Source organism: Podarcis liolepis, assembly GCF_965112155.1.
Source record: "Podarcis liolepis genome assembly, chromosome: 7".
Lineage (NCBI taxonomy): Eukaryota > Metazoa > Chordata > Lepidosauria > Squamata > Lacertidae > Podarcis > Podarcis liolepis.
In genome coordinates, this window is record NC_139561.1 from 44941575 (window position 1) to 44963981 (window position 22407).

The following is a 22407-nucleotide window of genomic DNA, read 5'->3' on the forward strand; positions in this document are numbered from 1 at the left end:
GGTATAAGAGGAGTGGCTATGATCATGAATCCCAGAGTCCTTGGCTGTGAAGTCACCAGCTGGCCCTACGTGAACTCCTGCCTCTCCTTGCTTTTTATGGGATGTTTCTTGTTTGCATGAAATGAAGCTGAAGTGTGGTCCTGTCCTTCACAGGCCCCTGACTGGGGCATTCCATTCTGCCTTTTGCTTTTTGTTTTGGACTGTAAATGAAGCAGAGGAAAGTTTGTCTATATTTCTTTTTTAAAAAAATCCTGCATGACTCAGTTATAGGAAGTCAGCTCAACAAGTTTAGACCTAATTGTACTTTGGAAATTCTGTAAAAATTGTATTTTAAAGAAATAACAGGGGGAGGGGAACAAGTTCACACCTCAGAATGGCATGGTGGAACTTGAACAGTCCTCAGCCATCCCTTCCGTGGTGGCTAGAAAGGGACACTCAAGGCCACTGCTATGTTGGCTGTCTGATTAGTCCTCTCCAAAATCTTCACCTAGTGCAGCCTCATAGCTTAGCTTTAACAACAAAAAGAGTCAGTCAAGGCAAAATCCAATATGTCCACCTTTTCTGTACACAATACAATAAAAGGAAGGTATGGAATGGCAGCTGCTGGGCCAGGCCTTTCACCACTCCAACCCTTTTCTTGAGAACTAGAGTAAAAAAGGTGCCACAGAGCATTAAAGGGAAACACTTCTTCTAGTCATCTTATGCAACAACGTTGACTTCTGCAATTGCATTCTTGACAACCTGGAAACGCTCACACCATGCAAATTACTTTCATTGAAACACCCTGTTGTGTGTTGGAAACTTTGCTGATGCATTGAAATGCTTCTTCACTCTTGACTAATCCTTACACTCATATGGAGTAGTAGCAGCTGCATGAATAGTGTATAATCTGTGGGCATGGAGCCTTTCACCAGGGATTGCTAACCTGTGCCCCCCCCCCGATGTTCCTGAAGTCACATTGTCCCCAGCCAGCATAGCCAGCGATGATGGATGTTATAGTCCCAACAACATCTGGAATGCCAAATACTTCCCATCTTCACCTCACACAGACACATAGGCAAAAAGTTTGCAGTCTGGGGCATGCAATGGAGAAAAAAAAGGAAGGAAGGAAATAACACAGGCAAATAAAGTTGAATGTACTTAAGTTCCACTCTTGTTAGGAATGAGGATTAAAAGGCCAAGCTAAAGGGCATGGGGAATACCTGGCATGGGCCACTTGAAATGGAGAGAGTATGGCCTGTGAAAAAGGGATAAAATAACACTTTGAAGCCAGTATCAGAATGTTCATAATCCACTCCCCCAAACTATTACTGCATAGATGACCTTTGGGATCATTTCCAACTCTACAATTCTATGATTCTGTGTTGGATTCACTGACTGAAGCTGATCCTGCAGTGGTTCTGTTGTGTTTTCCTTGGCCCTGAACAGAGTTTAGGACAGGACTGAGTGAGGAGCATCAGTCCACACCATCCCTGGCCCCTCAACATCGCTTGCCATTGACCACGCTGGCTTGGGCTGTTGGACATTGCAGGCAGCAATATTTGTGGCAAGGAGGTGCACAGTTTTCCTGCTCCAGGTTTACAGAGAAGAAACCAGGTGAAGGGTTGCTTCTTTGGGGCATAATGGTACCAATGCCCACTATAGTGCTGCCCTGCCTTCGTCTCCCCACTCCTGGCTTCCGAAGAACCAGCATCAATTTCCCTGTAAGGAGCAGCCCAATCCCTGAGCTCCTGCTCTCAGCCCCTTCCTTTTTCTCCTCTGCAAGTCCCACTGGAGAGTGCTTGTCCCCAGGTGACCCCTCAAGCAGTCTATGAATGGAGTGTGTGCTAACATCCAGCAGGTGTCCATCAGGAAGGAAGGGGTGCTCTAAAGACCCACCGACACCAGTGCTGGGTTGGGGGAGCAAGCACAGAGGGGTGAAATCTGTCTGCTTTGCTGCCAAGATCCTACCATAGCTTCAGGTAAAGAGATTGCTTTCTATGGGGTGTCATGGATATGCTGGGAGCTCAGGTTGTGGTTGTGCCACCAGCACTTCTGCTGGCAGTTGTTATGTGACTCTTCTGCAGCCTGCGAGGAACCAGCACACTGCAGAATAATGAGTTCCAGGGAGAAGGACCAGCAGCTGATGGCTAACAAAAAAAAAAAAAAAAAAAAAAGGAGAGAAAGAGAAAGGGGGGTGGGGAAAAGCGAACTGAAGACAATTGTTCTTCCCAAGTTCCTGGATCACGCAAGGAAAGCCGTCCCTGAGAATAGCAACCCTGGTGAAGCTATTTCTACAGCCAGGGGGTGTTTAGAGAGATGGTTTTTATAGACTCCAGGAATAGCTATACAGTCTGTGCGTTGGAGGAAAGGGGGGTGGGGGGGGAGCAGCAGCTCAGAAACTGTCATTGTCCTTGCAGGGGGAGTGCCGGGTTGCTGCAGGTTCCACTCCCTGGGGTAGGCGGTTTCTGTGCCCTTCTCTGTCCCAGGGCAGGGCGCTGCAGTCCCCGGAGTCCCTTAAAGGGTTCAGCCTTGCCTAGGTAGAAGGTTGACTGTTTGGGTTTTTTCCCCTTTCTTTTTTGGTACCTTCCTGCCCTGGGATGATTTTGCCTGGGCTCTGGCTCCTCCGCCCCTCCACGCTTGCTCCAGCCAAAGGTTATTGAATGAAAAGTCTCTTTTCTTCTTGGCTGCAATTCCGCCTCTGCAAACAAGGCGATTCCTGTGCAGGAGGGGGTGGGAAGCTGCTTCTCTACCTTGGAAAAGCAGGGTTTTTCCCCCCCTTCTCCCGAAGAGGCACAGAACCCTGAGCGAGAAGCCGTGCCTGGGAGCTGCCTTTGCATCGAAAGGTAAGATGTTGCAATGCTGGCGGTTCCACAATGGAGTGGGTTTGAAAGGCAGCACCTGCTGATACGGTCCTGGGCGGAGGGTGTGCAGCTTGCCTGTGGTCCCCAACGGGCACTCTTGTCCCTGCTCCAGCCTCAGCCAGGCACCTGTGGTTTGCCATGGGGCAACTCCTGCTGCAGCTGGTCTAGCAAAGAGGAGAGGAAACCTTAAGCTCACAGCAGTCCTTTCTCTGCTCCCTCATTGTCCTTTAGATACTGGACCCCGGCAACTTGTGGGTGGGGGCCAAGGGGGTGTGTCTTGCGGCTGCGGCATGCCGAAAGGGACCCTCTTATAAGTGTCGTTTTTGCTGAGGGTGTCCCCCAAAGGGACCCCTTTCACAGTATCGCTCCTGGCCATTGTGCGCTTGACCCTTTGGGTGCTATCTGAGTGCCTCTGCTGGATCCACGGTGGCACACACTGAAACTCAGCCCCAGGCACTGCCTTCAGTTCCTGAAAAGGTGCAAGTGAGCTTGTATTAATCCTTTTGCATAAAGTGTGGTCCTGTAAATGGAGGATCCCCTTACAGCGTCTTTTCGAGACTGTCTCTGAATGACAAGTGGGAGGCAGTGCGAGCAGGCAGGGAAGAAATGGATCTGGATGCCTGGCTCTTCCATGGGCTCATTGAGCAAACTGTCATCTGGTGGGACTTGCTTGTTCATCTGTAAAATGGGCATCACAGTGATCTTATGGGGTGGCTGTAAGGGAAAGCAGAATAACAATTGTAAGCCTCTTGCACTGTTTTTAACAACACATAAATCATTTCACTAGCTGACTGGCTAGTGGGTTGCAGGGTGCCTCTGGAACAATTGTGTCTGTTCGGTTGGGATAGCATCAACTGGGTGCTTCTGAGCAACCAAGTTGCGTGTTGTGGCTCCACAGTAAACCAGAAGGCCTAAAGAAGGCTTATGGGCATTATTTGTAACTTTTGGGATCAGAAGGCCTTTTCAAACTTTTGTTGCTTTTGAACCTAAATGGCTCGCTGTTTAGACAAGTTCACTGAGACTGTGTGGAGGGCCAAGGAAAGGCCTAGATGAGCAATGGGGAGACGGGGGATTAGGAAGGCCCAGGGGGGAAAGTAGCTCCTCAAACTGTCAGCCTCTCAAAGGCCCCCTATTTAAAAAATAACACTTGCTTTGGATGGTGGAAGGTATTGAAAGGGATGCTTGTGAGGCTTGGCAAGGGAAAGGAAATGAAGGACAGGCCTACTTTTCCAACCAGCCTCGCCCAAGGAAGCTGAAGGTCCAAGAGGGTTTTGTGCTGCAAAGAGATTTGGAGGCCTCTTGAGAAGCACCCTTGCAAAACTTAAAAATCACTCCCAGGATTCTTTGGGGGAAAGTCATGGGACTTGCCCTGTGTTTGCTTTTGCTTGTGGGCACAGCTGTGGGGTCTAAAGAGATCGCTGAGAGCGAGGCAAGGCTCAGCTCTGGCCTCTCTCATGAAAGCCCTGCAGTTTGCCCCCTCCCATCTGATGTTCCTCAGCCCCTGGCAGTGCCCACCCCTTGCCTCATGTTCCCCTCCCAGACACAGGCTTTCTGGGGCAGGACCAGACCAGGGAGCTTCCACCTCTCTGGCATTTTACAGAGCTCTAGAAGCCAGGCCAGCCATTTCCTAACTGTGAGTTTTTAAAACCTATTTTACTTTCTTTTTTTGTATGTGCCTGGACTTGGGGGGGGTGTGATTTTAGGAAGGGGTTAGGAGACCATAAACCACCAGAGTTGAAAAACCTTCCTGGGCCTGTTGAGAGACCAAAAGCCAGATGGAGGTCAAAGCAGAGGTGGAGAAAATTGCTCAAGGTATCCTAAATTTTCTGTTCTGGTGCTTCAGCTCGGCCTATCATAGAGTGAACCAGTGAACTGGGGTTAGTTGCAGTGGAATCTTTTCCCTTGTGTAAGATTCAGAGGTCCCCTCATAGACCTGCCTTTCTGAAGCATTAGGGACAGTCAAGGCAGGTACAGCATGTTGGGTGGTATGGAGTTGTGACCCATTCATGCTTTTTTTAATGACATGGTGGCTAGGATTTTGCTCCTGCCTATGGCTTCAGGGATCTCTGTATTCAGGGCTAGGAACCTGTGATCCCAAGCTCAGGTTGCCTAGTGACTTTGGAAGTGGGGGATCAGGTCTGTACTTTCCCATGAAGTGTGTGCCTTGATTTGAGCCACCTGAAATTTGCCAGCATCTCCCTGCCTTGTGTATGTCCCTCTAGTGATCAGAGTTGCACAGTCCAGATTCTGCAGTGTGTGCATATATGTGAATATGAAGATGAATGGAGGGGGGTTATCCGGTGCAGTTAGGTGGTCTTTTGTTATTTTTCCAGCTCCATGGTTTTAGGAAGGGATTAAGTCATGGTAGTTCCTTGAATATGCACCACATAAGGCTTGTTAGTTGTTTTACAGTAGTTTTTGTAAGCTTTTGTAAGAATAACAGGGTCATTAATGTTGAGCTAATCTCTGGCACGTGTATGTGTGTGTGGATGCGGGGAAGCTGTGAGGGTACTAAGCAGGCAGGTCAACTCTTATGTTCTGCAGTTGATAGGCTTGTGGTATAGTATATGAAGAAATCCTAAAGCAGAGCTTTCCAAACTGTATGTTGCAACATGTTAGTGTGTCAGCTGCAGTGTGTAGGTGTGTCGTGCAAACACTCCCCGCGCTCCTCCTGGGGCTGGGAAAGGGGTTAGTTTAACCTCCAGTTTGCTATTAAAAGTGAATTACTGTTTCACGAAATAAAGCATGTCTAAAAAGTGAACAACATGAAAAGCTCTGTCCTAAAGTCTTGCATGCCAGTTTATCTTGACAACTGGATTTTTTAGTTCAAGGAATTCACAAAGGTACCTGGGCCACCGGCCATTTGCTGACTACAGAATTCTCTGGGCAAATTTCTTCTAGGAACAAACACACACACTTTCATCTCTCTCAGTTTTTACATGTTTTTGAAGAGGCCCTGGCAAAATAGTGCATCTCTATGACTTTCCTTTCCTCTTCAGTTCAGGACCCAAATAAACCTTTTTGTTTGTTGTCAGAATATAATGGATGCAGGACTCAGGTGCACCTGTCAGGGATCAAAGTGAATGCTACCCACACAGTATTTCAGTTATTTGGGGAAAGATGAGAGGAAAGCTGAATTAAATCCATAATCTCGCTCTCCTGCTTCCCCATAATTTTTACCAAATCTTCCCTGCACCCTTGCCTCCCTGAAGAGCCTTCTAAAAAGACTAGCTGGGTGAGACATCACTCAAGGTAAGGGAGTGATGGCCACTACAGACCCCCTCTAATTTGAGCATTGTGCCTACCTGAGGTGGGTTGGATCTCATGATGCAGACCTGATTATTTTACCTCCACTGTCTACCACAGTTGCCAATCAGTTTCTAAATGCAGGTGATCTTGTAGCCAGTTGTACTCATTTCACTTACATTATCTGTTAAAGCAGCCCTTGCCAACCTGGGCCCTTTTATATGTTTTGGACTACAACTCCCATCAACCTCAGCATCATTCAAGTGTGCTGGCTGAGGTCAATGGGAAGTTGTAGTTCAAAGCATCAGAAGAACTCCAGGCTAGCAAAGGCTGTGCTGGTCCATAAGTATGTTCAACAGATCGACTTCCCAAATATACATGTGATAGCCTGACCTGAAAGAGGGAGAGAAAATCCAGTTTGCAAAAGATTCCTTGCCTGGAGGTAATTCACTTGCCACCAGTAGCCAGCATAGTGGCTGTTTACAAGGCTAAATTAAGTTGCTAAAATTAGCAGCAGAGGAATGATCTGAACAGTAACAATTGGCTATGAAGTGAATGTTTGGGTATCATGAACAATAACTCAAGGGGAACAAGATTGTAAGATCACTCAACGGTATTGCTAATGAAGGGTGCACTTAAGCCAACTCTTTAACTTGGACACACCTTGGGGAATCCATTCTGCGTTAGTTAATGCAGCAGCTAAACTAGGCAAAGTTGCTATTCTGTGACTTCCAGATGTTACTGGACTCCCATCATCCCTGATTATTAGCCATGTTTTCTGGGGCTGCTTGGAATTGGAATCTAACAATATTGGGAGCGGGAGAACAGATTAGCCTTTCCTGGGGTAAAAGGGTTATTTGCCATTAGGAAAAATCAGAATTCTAATACAGGACTTCATTGCTTGATTGGATTTTGGAATTCTCTTTTCTACAAAATCCTTCCACTGTGGTGTTACTGATGTTCTAATTATTGTAATTTCCTTGGAAATCTCTGCAAACACCCAACCCTTTTTGCTAAGTTTAACTGAACAAAAAAGAAGGGTATTATATTTCACATGCATCTGAAGGCAAGGAGGTGTGAGATTCGCGTGTGTGTGTGTGTGTGTGTTGAGGTGACAGGCAAGTGACGACAAGATTCTCTTAAGAAATAGATTTGTGTGTGATTCCTTAATTCTCATCTGTGCTCTTGTCTACAAAGACTCTTGATAAAGTTATTATCCTCATTCAGGATTGTGCGCACAATCAAGTTTGGCAGGCCAAACCCAGCGCGCGCGCACACACACACACACACACACACACACACACACACACTATAAATGGCTTCACTGCAACTCTCTCACACAAGAACAAAACGATCATAGATATCACCCAAAACTAAAAATGCTTAAGAACACCCATCTATCTGAGCATCTCATTTTCCACAGTGGCCAACCAGATGCTTCAATGGGAAGCTCACAAGTAGGAAATGGGGACCTCTTAGCACATGTTCCTCAACTACTGCCTCTGATACTGCAGGTAGCATACCGGCATCCTGGCTAGCAGCCACTGACAGCATCACCCTCTTTATCCTTCCCTTTAGCTACTCACAGTACCCTTAATCTCCCCACTTTTAAACCATCTAAGGCTGTGTATACATCACCAACTTGAAATGCAGCCAGGCTGTTATTTTTCTCAATGTGGATCGAAGGTGGTTTGGGGGGGAAATGCATCAGAATGCAGTATTTCCTAAAAAACAACAGGATAGATATGGATTGTGGCTAACTTGGTGGATATACCACTTCCCACATCAGCAGGGTGGAGGTGCAATGGATGCACAGTAAATAGAAGTTTGTACACAGCCTAAGCTAAGTTGGTGTTTTTCATGACATCTTTGCTAACTCTATCCTTTGTCAAGAGGCTGTAGAAAAATATATTTGTGATAAAGGGGGTTCTTAAGTCTTCTTCTTAATATTTTTAGATGTTCTGACTCTGCTCAGCCAGAGACACTGAAAAAAGAGCAGATAAAAAGGTGATTCTCATTTGTATGAGTAGGACTGTTTGTTGATTTCTTGTTTGGATTTGGTTGGTTAAATTTGTGTAAGTAAAAATAATTTTAAAGCAAATGGCTTACTTTGTTTTTAGACAATGGATGTACGTGTTTCACACCAGATCTTCTGTAGGAAAATTCATTTCATTTGTTAGGAAGAAGGGAGAATGTACCTTGTAATATTGTGCTTAGCCACTTGCACTTGTTACAAATCTTTGCATTGGAAATTATATATATTGAAATAAATCTGCTTCCTGATTTATTGAGCGCAGCTTCATAGTGAATTAAAAGCTTTTTTAATTGATTAATCAATGAAATGTTGCAGTCCCTAATACTGACTGGCAGAAAAAAGACTGGGTACTCTGTGATGGGAGTTGTTTGTTGCAGCTCCTTCTGGAGAGGACTCTCTGCAAGTCTTTAGCAACAAAACTGACTAGAGACTTTTATGGCACCTTAAAGGCTAACAAATTTAGGATGGCAGGAGCTCTTGTGGACTGTTTCATCCAATGTACAAAGGATGCTCCTAATTATTGGGACCTAATCCGATGCCTGGCGTGCTCTGGTCCATGGGGTCACGAAGAGTCGGGCACGACTAAACGACTAAACAACAACACAATCCGATGCAGTGGATTTCAGGCCAGGAAGGTTATTGCCTGAATAAATCTTTAGGGTACCCCACGATTCTGGTTTTGAGGCTTTCCCCCCTCTCCCTGGTCCTCAGACTTGCTGTGCTGCTTCTCTGATGCCAGGGGCCACCAGCAAGGGCAGCTGAGTTGCCTCAGTGGAAATCTCATCTTTTATTCAGGTCCCTGCATGGAAAATAAGTGTGTGTGCAAGAACCTGAGCCTCCGTCAGTCTGCATGTGGAGGAACCTTTCAATCCTCCTCACTGTTGCCTTCGCCAGGCTGCTGCCCTCCAGATGTCTTGGACTGTAACTCCCATCAGACTCAGCCAGGTACTGGCTGGGACTGATGGGAGTTGTAGTTCAAAGCTCCTGGAGGGCACAGGGCTGTTGAAGGCTGAGAAAGAGGGTGTCCTACGAGGAAAGGGACAGGATCCCACCCCGCTTTGGTCTTTAGGCTGCAATGAACCTCCACATGCTGGGCACAAGCACCATGCGAGCTAGGGGTGGGGAGTAACTTCTGCGTTAGTGTGCTCTTCAAAGAGGTATCTCTCCAGATGTATGGACAGCAAAGGCAATACCAACTTCCAGCCTGCGCGGATGGGGGTGACTTTTTGGGGAAGTATTCACGAGTGTTTCAATAACTTTCACACACCCCGTCTTGAGCCGCCGCCCCCCACTTCCCCCAGCCGGCTCCCAACCGACCCTTGGCATTGGACGTGACATGACCAGAGTTGGGGGCTTCGCCCCCAGCCCCACTCTGCCTTTCCTTTTGCGAACTTCCAGTCCCGACCTGACTCCGCTTGTGCAGCCTCTGAGTGGGGCAGGCGTGGGCTCCGTCGGGGCTCGAGCGGGGCGGCGGCGCGTGGGTGGCACCTCGGGAGGGGGGCAAGCCTGGTTCTGCCCCTTGCGCGCTCCTCCCCCGCCCCGTCGAGGATGGGGTTGGGCTGGGCGCCTCCCTCCTCATCAAAAGCGCCGCGCCAAGCTGAGCAGGCGGGAGCGGCCGGGGGGAAGCCGCGGCACGGTGAGTCCGAGGTCCCTGGCCGGGGTGCGGGAGGGCGATGGCCGTCCAGCCCTTGGCAAAGACACGTGCCACACCCGATTCCTCGAGGCGCAGGAGCCGCATGTGCTGGTTCTGGCTGGTGGAGGGGGAAAGCGCTCTGCACATGCTCCGCGGTGGGCTCGCCTTCGCTCCCAAGCTAAACCTGGGGAGGGGAGGAGGACACTTCTCTAGACCAAGGTCTCAGCCTTTCAAGCTGGCCCTGGACAGGGACAAGGCTTTCTCATCTGCTTTCCCGCTTCGGGCTGAGCTGGGCTCCGGGGAGCCTCAGCCTCTCCTACAGGGCTTTCCGCCGCTCCGTCGGGCTTGCGTCCTGCGAGGCTTGGTTCGGGGCCACCATCACCGCCCTCTCTGCCTTTGTCCGTAGAGGCGCCCCCCAAATCCCGCCCGTCCGTTGCGAAGAGCCCATCTCTGTGCCGGGTCTGCCCCTCCTGCCAGCCTGGTTCCGCTCATACGGAGGCTGGGCGATGCAAATGAACCGTTTCGCTCTCTTTCCCCAAGACGGGGCATGCATGGTGAGGAAGAATAAGGGGCTTCCGCGGAGTCCAGACTTGGCGGCATGGGGGAAAGAGGGTGCTATGGGGTCGCGCCCTGTACGCCCCCAGCCCAAACTTATGGGGCTGCGAGTTCACCGGGACACCAGAGGCGCCCCGGGTGCATTTGCCCTCCTTGCTCTCATGCGCGCACAGCAGGTCAGGCTGTGGAACTACAGGGCCGCTGCTTAGCCGGGCAGGATCAGGCGCGCTTTGCAGTTGCGGACACGAGGTTCTCGGAGTCGATCGCTGGTGAGGTTCCGTGGCAAGAAGGCGCTGCGACAGCGGCGCTCTCCTGCAGCCCCGCGCTCCTGGCGCCCTCCAAATGTTGCTGGACTACAACTCCCAACAGCCCGCGGACCCAGCGTGGCCCGGCCTTAGGGATGATGAGAATTGGAGTCAAAGAAGACCTAGCGGGCCACAGACCTCCCAGGCTCCCTGCTGCATCCAGAGTATCAGAGGGGGGCGCGTGTAGTACTTACTTGCCAGGCAGATGTGGCTCTCCTACCATCAACTGCAACAGCTTTTCATCCAGTCCTGGGGTGGGGGCAACTGAAAATGCCTGAGCCAGAGCAGCTGAAAGTAGAACTGTCTGTTTCCTACAGTGCTATAGTTTTGTTTGATTGCCTATTTGCATCCTTTGTTTGAAGTATTGTTCCACAGTTATTTTTATTGCTGTTTTTAGTGCACTAATTGTAAACCGCCCTGGGATCCTGCCAGATTAAAGGCTGGGTAAAAACACAACCCATCAGGTGACCTCCGGCTGTCGGCCATAGTGCTAATGCAGAAATGCTGCAGCATTGTGATAGAGCATCTTCTTTGCATGCAGAAGGTCCCCGGTTCACCTCCTGGCAGCATCTCCATGTGGACCCGGGAGTGCCCCTAGCCTCAAACCCTGGAGAGCCACTGCCAGTCAGAGTTGACAGTGCTGAACTAGATGGGTCAATAATAGCCCCCTTGCTATAACAGGACACCTTGCCTTTCTCTGTTCTTCCTCTGAGCTGTAATGCAATAAGATCTGAAAAGCAGAAGTTGTTAGGCTTCAACTCCAGTCAGCTCTGCTCATGCTGACTGGGGCTGATGGGATTTGGAGTCGAACACCCTCTGAAGGGACACCGCTGCCGCCGCCAAGGAGTCAGGGAGGGCTCTTGTGTCTGTTGCTGTGACCACAGTCTAACCGGGCCTCTCTGCCTCCTCTCCAGATGCCAGTGAGGCTCTCCACAGCCCTGCGTGTTTTTGGGACCAGCCTCTTTGCCGTGGTGGTGCTGGGGGGCATCCTCACTGCCTACGTCACGGGCTACCAGTTCATCCACACCGAGAAGCACTACCTCTCCTTTGGGCTCTATGGTGCCATCCTGGGCCTCCACCTCTTCATCCAGAGCCTCTTTGCCTTCCTGGAGCACCGGCAGATGCGCATGGAGGGCCGGCCCCTGAAGCTGCGCTCCTCGGTGGCCCTCTGCATCGCCGCCTACCAGGAGGACCCCGACTACCTGCGCAAATGCCTGCGCTCCATCCAGCGCATCTCCTTCCCCAACCTCAAGGTCGTCATGGTGGTGGACGGCAACGGGGAGGACGATGTTTACATGCTGGACATCTTCAACGAGGTGATGGGCTCCGACCGGACAGGCTGCTACGTGTGGAAGAGCAACTTCCACGCCCGGGGGAAGGGCGAGTCAGAGGCTGGCCGCCGCAGGGCTATGCGCCACATCCAGAGCCTCGTCCGGCACAATACCTATACCTGCATCATGCAGAAGTGGGGCGGGAAGCGCGAGGTGATGTACACGGCCTTCTGTGCCCTTGGAGACTCTGTCGACTACGTGCAGGTGGGTGTTGGGGGGCGGAGCCCTGCTCCTTGCCCTTGCTAGCCTGTTGTTGCTCTTCCTTCTCTGTGTTTTCCCATTCATGCTCATCCCACAAGCCAGGCACTTGTCAGAAAGCAGAAAAAGGGAGGGAGGAGTATTAGCTACATGCAAAATGATTTGGAGAGAGACTTGGGTCTGGGCAATTCTCTGTCTCCCTGCACCCTGATACATAGGTGCTGAGAGCTTAAGAGGGAAGCAGGGCTACAATGAGCTGCTTCTTCACACTCTGGGGCCTGAACATGCCCATGCAGTCAGCCCCTCTATGGAGCAGCTGGTTGCTTCTCCTTAGCTCAGTGGTAGAGTATCTGCCTTGAATGCACAAGGTACCAAGTTCAATCCCTGGCATCTCCAGGGAGGGTGGGAGAGAGACCCCTGCCTGAAATCCTGGAGAGCCGCTGCCAGTCAATGTAGAGACAATACTGAGCAAGATGGACCAATGGTTTGACTCAGTATAAAATAGTTTTCTATGATCCTGAGTGGTAGAGCACCTGTTTTGCATGCTGAAGGTCCTGGGTTCGCTCCCCAGTGACATTTCCAGCTTGTGAAGGATGGAAAGCTACTATAGACAATATTGAGCTGGGTGGACAAATGGGTCTAATTTGGTACAAGGCAGCTTCCCCAGTTCCTTAAGCCCTTTGTATAGAATCTTGAGGACTGGAATCTTGATTTATTTTTTTAAGGAAAGGCCACAATTGAGTTGCAAAGCAGTGGATTCAATCCCCAGGTTCAATTCCCAGTATATCCAGGTAGGGCTGGGAGAGACCCCTGTCTAAAACCACGGAAAGCTGCTGCTGATCAGTGCAGGCAGTGCTGAGCTAGATGGATCCAGGCAGCTTCCAGTGTTCCTCCTGAGCTCATAACTCAGCCTCCAATCTGACAGCAGGAAAGCAGTTCTTCTTTCACCCTGGTGTAAGTGGAGGCTTCTCCTCTGCTCCCTTCCACTCATGCACTATAGTTCTGAGCAGCAGGTGTAGCTGAAAGGGATGGCAGAATGTAATTGAGGGTAGATATATATTGATATATTCCATATATACACCCCCCTTTCTTTCATTATGGAACCCAAGCATGGTTCCCAAACAATCTCTTATCCAAGTGCTGACCAGCCCCAGACCTGCATCACTTCAGCAATGTGATGGCCTAATGTGCCTTCAGCACCTTCTGGGGGACCTCCTTGCAAGCAGAAAACTGGCAGACAAAGGAGAGAGGTGGTACCTCAGCCCCTTGTTAGGTGTTCTGCTTTTCCATTTACAGGGGGTTTTAACTTATGGAGGCATTCAAAATAGGACCTGGAGGTGAAAAGTGTTGCAGTCCATTCTTCCATTTCATTCTGCTGTCAGAATAGACCAGCTCTGGACTCCTTGCATAAGAGAGGAGGCAGATGCAGGGTATGCCCATCTCTCAGTTTGGGATTTGCTTCTGTGTTCTGCTTCCCTGTCCTCCAAAAATGCAGGATTCTTCAGCTGGGCCTGATCCCCCTTCTCTGGCCTGCATGGCTGCTGAACAGGTATCAGCTGCCCCCTCAATATAGGACGCTACCTTATACAGTCAAGACCCCTGGTCCATCTAGTTCACTATTATCATACATGTCCAGGGTTTCAGGTAGGGGACCAGGAGATGCCCTTCGGGATTGAACCTTCTGCATGCAAAGCAGGTGCTCTGCCACTAAGCTAAAGCCCTTCACCATACATGCTCTTGGATACAAATGCCCTGTGATTCTTCTGCCTTCACCTGCTTGGGGACCTTACAATGCCTGTTTGGCAGTGGAGACCAGCTCCCTCTCTCGTCTGTGCCTGGTGTGACATCCTCCTCCCTGCCACTTTCGGTCTGTGTTCACATGAAGAAGTATCCAGGAGAGTTTGTGTCACTTCTCTATCATTCACTTACACTAATATATTTATTATTATCATTAGTTAAACTAATGATAGTTCTCAGGGTGATGCAGGCTAATGATAATATACATTAAGTGCGAACTCACATAAAATTCTGAGATTAACCATAATAGAACCAATATTCCAATGACTGTATCAGTTATACAAACACATACTATGTGTATGTATGTACAAGTGTGTGTATGTGTGTGTGTATGTACACACACACACACACACACAAATATGTATACATACACACACTCAATATGCACAGGCACAGAGATCTGAGTGCATTCCTTATTCTCCTCCCCTGGCTCACCTCTCATTGGAGCTTTGGGAAAGTTGCCGTTCTCCTCCGCCCTACATGCCAGAGTACAAAAGAGCGCTTTACTCCCTGGGAAGGTGTGGAGCAGGGTCCCCCAGGGCAACATGCAAAATTGTTCTGAAAGAGGTGGGCGTGCATTCCACTTGAAAGAAACGTCCATACGTACGCTTTCTCTCCCCATACAAACAGTGTAATATTTGTCAAAAAGAAGCCCCCATTTGTGTGAACATTCCTTAAGGGAAGGGACAGACAAGGGTGTCCTGACAGGGTGTCTTTCTTTCCCTGGCAGGTGTGTGACTCTGACACAGTCCTCGATCCAGCCTGCACAGTGGAGATGCTGCGCGTCATGGAGGAGGATCCTCGTGTCGGTGCAGTTGGCGGGGATGTCCAGGTGTGGACCTGAGAGCACATGGCCATGCAGAGTGTCTGGCTCAGATAACGCTCACGGGGATGGCTCCTTCGGGCAGCCTTCCCAGAGTTGGTCCTCTTCCAGCTGTTTTGAACTACAACTCCCATCAGGCTTAGTGTCCTGCAGCTTGCTGGATGGGGTGCATGGAAGTTGTAGTCCAAAACAGCTGGAAGAAGAGGCCTTCTGTCCCTCAATAATTGGGGTCAGCCACAGGTCAGCTTGATACACATCTGTGGGCAAAGAAAACTGGTACAGGAGCCAACCTGTCCATTGGAGGGAGGGTTGTGGAGGGCCCATGACTCAGTGTTGCCTCTTCCCCCCAGATCCTGAACAAGTACGACTCGTGGATCTCCTTCCTGAGCAGCGTGCGCTACTGGATGGCTTTCAATGTGGAGCGGGCCTGCCAGTCCTACTTTGGCTGCGTCCAGTGCATCAGCGGCCCCTTGGGCATGTACCGCAACGCCCTGCTGCAGCAGTTCCTGGAGGACTGGTACAACCAGACGTTCCTGGGCAGCAAGTGCAGCTTTGGGGATGACCGCCACCTCACCAACCGGGTCCTGAGCCTGGGCTACCGGACTAAGTACACGGCCCGCTCCAAGTGCCTGACCGAGACGCCCACCAGGTACCTCCGCTGGCTCAACCAGCAGACGCGCTGGAGCAAGTCCTACTTCCGGGAGTGGCTCTACAACGCCCTGTGGTTCCACAAGCATCACCTGTGGATGACCTACGAGTCGGTGGTGACGGGCTTCTTCCCCTTCTTCCTCATCGCCACCGTCATCCAGCTCTTTTACCGCGGGCGCGTCTGGAACATCCTCCTCTTCCTTCTGACGGTGCAGCTGGTGGGCGTCATCAAGGCCACCTACGCCTGCTTCCTGCGCGGCAACGTCGAGATGATCTTCATGTCCCTCTACTCCCTGCTGTACATGTCCAGCCTCCTGCCGGCCAAGATGTTCGCCATCGCCACCATCACCAAGTCCGGCTGGGGCACCTCCGGCCGCAAGACCATCGTGGTCAACTTCATCGGCCTCATCCCAGTCTCCGTCTGGGTGGCAGTGCTGCTGGGGGGGCTGGCCTACACTGCCTACCACCAGGACCTCTTCACAGACACAGAACTGGTCTTCCTCATCTCGGGAGCCATCCTCTATGCCTGCTACTGGGTGGCGCTGCTCACCCTTTACCTGGCAATCGTGGCCCGGCGCTGCAGCAAGCCCCAGGAGGAGTACAGCTTGGCGTTTGCGGAGGTGTGATGAGGGTGGGGGTGGGGGGGTGGGGAGTGCAATAATGGCAAAGGACTGGCAGCGTTTCCCCACATAGTTGTGGGGCTTCAGGAGGGCTGGCCCCCCACCCTGCTCAGGACCTGATCCAGTTTTGAAATGTCCATCCCGGAAGCAAATTGGCAGATTCAGGAGTGCATCACTGGGGGAAGAAAGCCGGAGCCTCACAGAACGGATCCTGCTCGGTGGGCTTCCGGATCCTGCCCCTGCAGAAAGCTCAACAGCTCCTGGGAAAAGTTTCCACCACCAGGTGTCCCTGTCGTTCTATGCAAATGACACTGCCTCTCCCCAGAATAGCACTAATGTGGCAGGGACGACCTCTGTAGCCGGTTCAGGGTACAAGAGTCATTGCAGCTGATGGGGGTGCAGTTTTTACAGGGAGAAATAATAACTTCCTTGTGGAGATCTGTTAAAGAAGGGGCCCTTCTGTGCCCAGCGAAGAGACCATCAATAGGTTTTTGATCTTCCCTAGGAAGAGCTTTAAGGAGTTTGTAAGGGTTATTCTCTGTTCATGGGAGAAGCAAGTGGGACTTGAGCCACTGACATCAAGGGGTCGCTTTCTAGGCAGAGGCCCCACAGGAGGTGGGGTGACAGGGCAGAACATGTGCTCCTTCCAAGAGGGGCTCCCTTCTGCTTGTAATCACTGCAGCTGCAGGACTGGAGGGAGATTTACTGAGAAGGCAAGGCTGGCAGTAGAAAAAAACCACATTTGGGCCATAGCGGGAACATGCTGTTGCCCAAAGAATACATCAAATGACTAGGCTGCCCATTTCTAAACAAACGCAAAATACTTGAAAGCTCCCAGATTGGCCCAATACAGCATGAGCCACAGCTACTGTGAATTCGATAAAACAGGTTGCAAACTGGATTGGTCAAATGTCTTCAGTTCCTTCTGGAGTTTTGGGGGTGGACCACCTATTGCTACCTCCCTCTTTAGTCCAGGACCACGGATCATGCAAGTGGCCCTACAGATGCTGTAGGGACTCCCAGTTCCCTGACCAGTTATTGAACTCTAACTGCTGTCATCCCTGAGATTGCTGGCTGGAGCTGGTATGAGCTGGGAGTCCAACAACATTTGCTTGGGGAAGGCTGCCATAGACCAGGCATCTTCAACCTTTTTGGACCTTTTCAGTCCCAGGACCCACTTTTAACCAAAGCATGCATGTAGAGATCTGTTGCTTAACCTTCCACAATATTTGCATGGTGGTAGTGCCCGACCAATCCTAGAGCAGGCCATGACCCACCAGTTGAAGACCAGTGTTCTAGACCATATTTTGTTATGCTTGGGTAGGGGTGTTAAAATACTTTAATGCTGTGAACAGAGCTGCCTGTCTGGAGATCTTCCTTTGGACCAGCCTCTCTCTCTTGGCCTCTGCTTAGCGTGGGCCTCCTAACTTTCTGGTGCTTCTCCTACAGACTTCCTCTCCCCCTGGTGCTCTGCCAACATGGCCACGTTACACTTCCAACTCAGAGAAGGGGGAGAAACTGAGGACAGTGGTGCTGCTTTTGGGAGGCCACTGCCACCCAGTCTAAAAGCCATTTCTAGATTCACAATCTGCATCTCTGCCCAGCCCTTAAAACTCATCCCAGTCTCTGGCAAGAAGCTGCCTGTGTTGAAAGAGAGGGGGAGGGGGTGTCCCAGCTTCAGCTGGCAACAAGCTCTGGGCAGCTTTTATGCCAAACTCACATTGCTGAGATGGAAGTGCTCACCAGTTGCTCCTTGCCTGTTCCTAAGCTAGCAGGTCAGCATGGGAACAAAGTGCTTAGGCACTTGCTATAGTAAATCCACTGTCATCTATATGCTTCCAGCATAGGCAAAGGCACAGATTTTCTGCAATTCCATTCGTGCAGAATGTGGAGGTCTGAAAAATCTGAGATTCCCTCCTTTTTATGGCTAAAAGAAAACAAACCAAGTTTCTACAATTCGTATTTTTACAAAGAGTTCTTAAAATGTATAAGCAATATTTGCAAAACATCTCAGAGGTGTTTTGAGTAGGAATGCTTCTTTAGTAGCTTACTTGTATTGTTCCTTCGGCCTCCACTCTGCTTCTTGAAAAAAAAAGGGGTTCTAAATTCAACAGAGTTATAAAACAGATGCCAAATAAGGCAGGCACATTTATGTTTAGACATATTTGTGTGGACCTTGATTTACAAAAATTTGTTTGCTTGGAAAAAATTATGAAAAAAATTCCAAAGTTGGAAAAAATTCCAAAGTTGGCTCTTTCTTGCTTCTCAAGAGAAGCACTAGAAGGCCCTGTATGCTGGAGACTGGCTGACATTGGCCACACAACTTTCCGGTCCCCACAGGCATTGTGAATCCAATTGGTGGACAAGGAGCAGAGTGAAGAAACTTTCTGATTAGAGCAGATGTATATTTATTATTACCTTTCACCTCTAAAGAGGGTGTTGTGTGTGTGTGTGTGTGTGTGTGCGCGCGCGCACCACACATACACACACTGGACAGGCTCCATCAACTTTTGTTTTCCTTGCTATGTAAGGGAGCTGAATAATCCCTGGGATGCAAAAGTAACCTGGATGCTTTTGCTCCAGGTATGCTTTGGGGGGGTATGAGGGAGGTGGGCACACAGTCTTTTAGTGTATTGGATTTTTGTTTCTCCAAATACAAAACTTGCTCATCAGCAATGAGGCTAGACACGTGATTTTTACAAAACCAAGCAACTTCTCAGGATTCCACGAGAGACTTCTGTACCAAAATAATATTCTGTGCTATGACCATGCCACCTCCTAGGAACAGAGGGCACCTGATCTATCTTTTGGCCTTGGTGCTGTTCAGGAGCCTTACCAGTGCCCATCTTCCTGTACTCCTTTCTGCCTCAGGCCAGTAAGCTGAGTCTGACTTTGTCCTGCTGCTGCTGCTGCTAGGGGTTCCGCTGCCCCAATTCCAGGTTCTCTCTCTGCCGCTTTCTTTCTGCCCATCCCACACAAGGTCCTGAATGCTATCCGAGGTTGTACCTGGAAATTCCTGCCTCTCCTGCCATGTTGCTTCACGTGAATTGACAGGAACAAGAAAAACAAGCCCCTAATATGAGACAGGGAAGCAGTGGGCAAAGGGCAGCTTGCTACTCCCATGGGTTCATGTGGCTGGGAGGAAGATTAAAGTGGCATCAGTGCCGGTTCTGTCCTGCCACCTCTGGAAGGCAGATGGAGTCTGCACTGCCATCTAAGAAAGCAATAATGGCTCTTGGGCTGCAAGCTCCCTTTATCTAGGCACATACTAGTGAAGAACTTTCCTATGCTGGGGGCTGACTGCATAAACGAAGCTGGGATAGATGTCTCCTTCCACTACTGCCACCAGAAAGGGCTGGTTCCCACCCCACTTGCTCTGGATTCAGCATAACCTCACACCCTAAGGGCTGATTGCCGAGCTGTTTCCCAGGGGCCCCAACCAGCTTGAAAAAGAATGGTTCTAAGCAATTCTTTGGGTGGCTGGGGGAGCGTATGGTACTCCCTGGCAAGAAAGAATGGCTGCTTTGCAGGCTAGGAGAGCTTGCAGCCCACACTAGAGCCTGCCTTTCAAAAGGCTGCCCTGTTGGGGGGAGCCATGTGAAACAGTAACTGCTTGCTCTGTAACCTGCCTAAGGCAGATGCCTCCCTGCAAAGAGCTGCCAAATCAAACTGTTGTATGGACAGGGCTGATCAGCGTTGAGAGTACATGAGTATCTGACAGCCTTTAAAGGCTGCTCCCAAGAAACACTGTGGCAAAAGATGGAGAGCTTCCTCAAGTCCCTCTTTCCAGCTGTGCATCCTTCCTAATTGCGAATGTCTGGAAATGCTGCTTTCTGCCCGTGCTGTTCTCTGTGGCCTGCGCTGGTCCCAGGCATGAGAGTGGAGGGATGGGTGGGTAGGGTGCCAGGCTTTGCTCCCCCTCAATTCCCTGCTCTGGGCTGCATCCCCTTTTCTATGTTACTCCGTTTGGGTTTCTCTTATTTAAAATGAAATTTGTAGAATTTTTTGTACTCTTTGGTAACAAACACTAGTTGATTGCTTAAAGTTGTTTGTAAACTTATTTATTTTTTACCTGCATTTTCATATTTTTTATAAAGGTTGTTTGGTTTTTTTTACTATGATGCATTTGTTACAATAAAAAATACCTTGCAAACAAGATGATCTAGAGTATATTTGGGACTTTTTCTGCCCATCCCTTCCCTTCACCAACATGCACACAATCTGAGTGGGGTGGGAGGAAGACACTGGCAGGGGCAAAGAACCAGGTCTAAGCTAGCTGAAATCTGCAGGAAATTTCAGCCTGATTTCCCTTTCAGCCATTCTGATTTCCTATTTGCCAACAAGGCCTCCCCAAAGAACTGGAATTCAATAGTCACCCCCTCCCCCAAAATGTCCTAGAGACATAAAATAAAGGCAGATCAGAACCTAATCATCTCCTAGAGTCTGAAAAAGAGAGCTCCCTTTCTCAAAAGGCACTTTAGCAACAGCTGAGCTCCCCACCCCGGGAACCCAAGAGGCAAAAAGCACAATGCTATGGTCTCCAAGAGTGCTGAGCTCCTTGAAAAATGGAATCAAGAACCCAAGGAGAACTAAGTGACCAGCAGGGACCATAACGAGGCTTGAGTTTCTGCAGGAGATAACTGTAGAGAGTCATCAGTGCTGACTGGAACTGGTGGGAGTGTTAGTCCAGAGGACATCAGATTGGCAGAGGTCACCAGCCCTTGGGAGAGGATCTAAGCAGAAACCCAGAGCAGAGTCCTCCATCCCTGGGATGAAGATCTGGCTAATATTACTCAGGTGCCCCAATAACTTTTATTTGTTCAGTGCGCTCTGGATTTTGGGGCAAGGGGCTCAGCACCTTAGCAAAGACACTGGGTTGAATCCCACAGCTGAGCTGCTCTTGGAGAAAGCACTGGCTATTTGAACACACTGGGCATGGGTGCTGGATTCTCCCAGACACTGGCTTTAGTCCCACAAATGCTGGCCTCTGAGATAAGGCAGTTCTCCCAAGGGCTGGGTTCACACAACAGATTGCATAACCCGGAACGGAAAGCACTGAGTTCCAACAAGCTGGCTAAGTGGACAGGATTTGTCCCTTTTGGCACAGTCCCCAGCACTCTGCAAGGAAGTAGGCAGACCTTCCTCTATGTGAACGAGGCACCAGTGTGCTTGGACGTGGGCTGCAGCATCCTCACGCTTTCTTGGCCACATTGGTGATGATGGGCTTGGGGCGGGTTTTGAAGAGCAGCTTCTTCTTTATGAGGGCGGTGACTGAGTAGTGGCCTGGTCCCACGCTCGCCTCGCTTCCAGCCACTGCTTGCTTGGTCAGGACGGCAAAGGGCTTCTCTAGACGCACAACTTTACCATACAGGATGTGGTGCCCCACGATGAGCACGGGGACTCCCTAGAGGAAGAGATCAGACAGTGGGGGCACTCAAGCCTTGCAGAGAGAGTGGTATGGAAGGAAGCTAGCCTCAACCAAGAACTCCCCCCACATCCGCAAGCACCTGGCTAGTCCCTCACCTCTTTGGTGTAATGTAGGTCCCCCAGGAGCCTCCCTGCCAGGCCAGCCCCAGATCGCGATTCCAGCTCGCCTTGGAGCTCCATCAGCACCCACTCCGCCAGACCTCCAACCCCATCCCTGCAAGGAAAAGACGAGGAAGGGAAGAGCTGTTATAGGTCACGAGGTGTAGCAAAGAGATCATTCCCGAACCATCCCCACTAGAAGCCAGTGCAGACTCACCGGGACACGACCAGCTGCACCATCGTCCCACGGTTCCTCTGCAAAAAGGAGAAAAGGGGTTTGGAGGCGGGGTGAGAACGGGCAAGACCCAATTCTCCCTCGTTCATCCCAGCGGGGCTCCCGGCCCAGAGGCAGCTAAGGGGCAGTCCCCCACCCCCAGCAGTGCCAACCTCGGGCAGAGATCCCCCTTTCCTACGAAGACTCGCCCGCGGGCTCCCCTCTTCCTGGCCCTGCGATGCCGAGGGTGGTGGCCAGTACGGTAGCCTCAGGCGAGCAAACTGACGCAGCCGCAGCATCCAGCAAATAGGGCGAGCCGCTTCCCTGCGCTTGTTGAAAGGACAGGAACTCTACACGCGCTCAGAGTCACCCTCATCCCTGGACGCCGGGGGATCCAGAAACTCCGCGCCTCTGTTGGAGCGGCACTCTGCACGTGCTCAAGAGCGCGCTCGCCGCTTTTCTTTCTTGCTTCCCCCCCCCCCCCCGCCAGCTCCGCCACGCACCTCACTCAGAATCTCCTGAACCTCCCGCCTCGCCGAAGCCCCGGAAATCCCGCCCCTCGCCCCTAGATGACTTCCGCTTCCGGGCTTAGAGGGGCGGCGCGCACGTGGAAACCGGGCTCGCTTCGCTCTG

General features: G+C 50.5%; 2 protein-coding genes and 1 long non-coding RNA gene across 8 annotated transcripts; 1 reads left to right on the top strand and 2 right to left on the bottom strand.

Annotated features, from left to right (window-relative positions):
- Positions 1-36: 36 nt before the first annotated feature.
- Positions 37-8811, bottom strand: LOC310711700. The gene is made up of 3 exons (XR_014528601.1): positions 8739-8811; positions 8199-8663; positions 37-200 (listed from the first exon to the last, which is right to left on the bottom strand). It is a non-coding gene; the product is annotated as an uncharacterized lncRNA (long non-coding RNA).
- On the top strand, positions 1953-20758 carry HAS3 (hyaluronan synthase 3). Of its 5 annotated transcripts, none has more exons than XM_083513651.1 (4): positions 1953-2825; positions 11532-12152; positions 14674-14775; positions 15117-20758. In XM_083513651.1, the coding sequence occupies exons 2-4, from the start codon at positions 11532-11534 to the stop codon at positions 16038-16040; spliced, it is 1647 nt and encodes a 548-aa protein (XP_083369777.1). In that variant the 5' UTR covers positions 1953-2825; the 3' UTR covers positions 16041-20758. The 5 variants fall into 5 exon arrangements, with proteins under 5 accessions (XP_083369777.1, XP_083369778.1, XP_083369775.1 ...); XM_083513652.1 differs by lacking the exon at positions 1953-2825 and adding an exon at positions 2832-3320; XM_083513649.1 differs by lacking the exon at positions 1953-2825 and adding an exon at positions 3341-4476.
- Positions 20080-22366, bottom strand: CHTF8 (chromosome transmission fidelity factor 8). 2 transcript variants are annotated; one of them, XM_083513847.1, is made up of 4 exons: positions 22278-22366; positions 21778-21815; positions 21558-21675; positions 20080-21438 (listed from the first exon to the last, which is right to left on the bottom strand). In XM_083513847.1, exons 2-4 carry the CDS (start codon positions 21798-21800, stop codon positions 21226-21228), a joined length of 354 nt encoding a protein of 117 aa, XP_083369973.1. In that variant the 5' UTR covers positions 21801-21815; positions 22278-22366; the 3' UTR covers positions 20080-21225. The 2 variants fall into 2 exon arrangements, with proteins under 2 accessions (XP_083369973.1, XP_083369972.1); XM_083513846.1 differs by lacking the exon at positions 22278-22366 and having other exon boundaries at positions 21778-22261.
- Positions 22367-22407: the final 41 nt, after the last annotated feature.

What these genes read in the sequence shown, in the direction of transcription:
- CHTF8 (XM_083513846.1), bottom strand. Translation starts at nt 22,073, where the DNA reads ATGCTGCGGCTGCGTCAGTTTGCTCGCCTGAGGCTACCGTACTGGCCA. An exon ending in GTGCAGCTGGTCGTGTCCCG is followed by an intron (nt 21,676 to 21,777) that starts GTGAGTCTGCAC and finishes TTTTCCTTGCAG; the next exon opens with GGATGGGGTTGGAGGTCTGG. An exon ending in ACCTACATTACACCAAAGAG is followed by an intron (nt 21,439 to 21,557) that starts GTGAGGGACTAG and finishes CTCTTCCTCTAG; the next exon opens with GGAGTCCCCGTGCTCATCGT.
- HAS3 (XM_083513649.1), top strand. Translation starts at nt 4,201, where the DNA reads ATGGGACTTGCCCTGTGTTTGCTTTTGCTTGTGGGCACAGCTGTGGGG. An exon ending in ACTCTGTCGACTACGTGCAG is followed by an intron (nt 12,153 to 14,673) that starts GTGGGTGTTGGG and finishes TTTCCCTGGCAG; the next exon opens with GTGTGTGACTCTGACACAGT. An exon ending in CAGTTGGCGGGGATGTCCAG is followed by an intron (nt 14,776 to 15,116) that starts GTGTGGACCTGA and finishes TCTTCCCCCCAG; the next exon opens with ATCCTGAACAAGTACGACTC.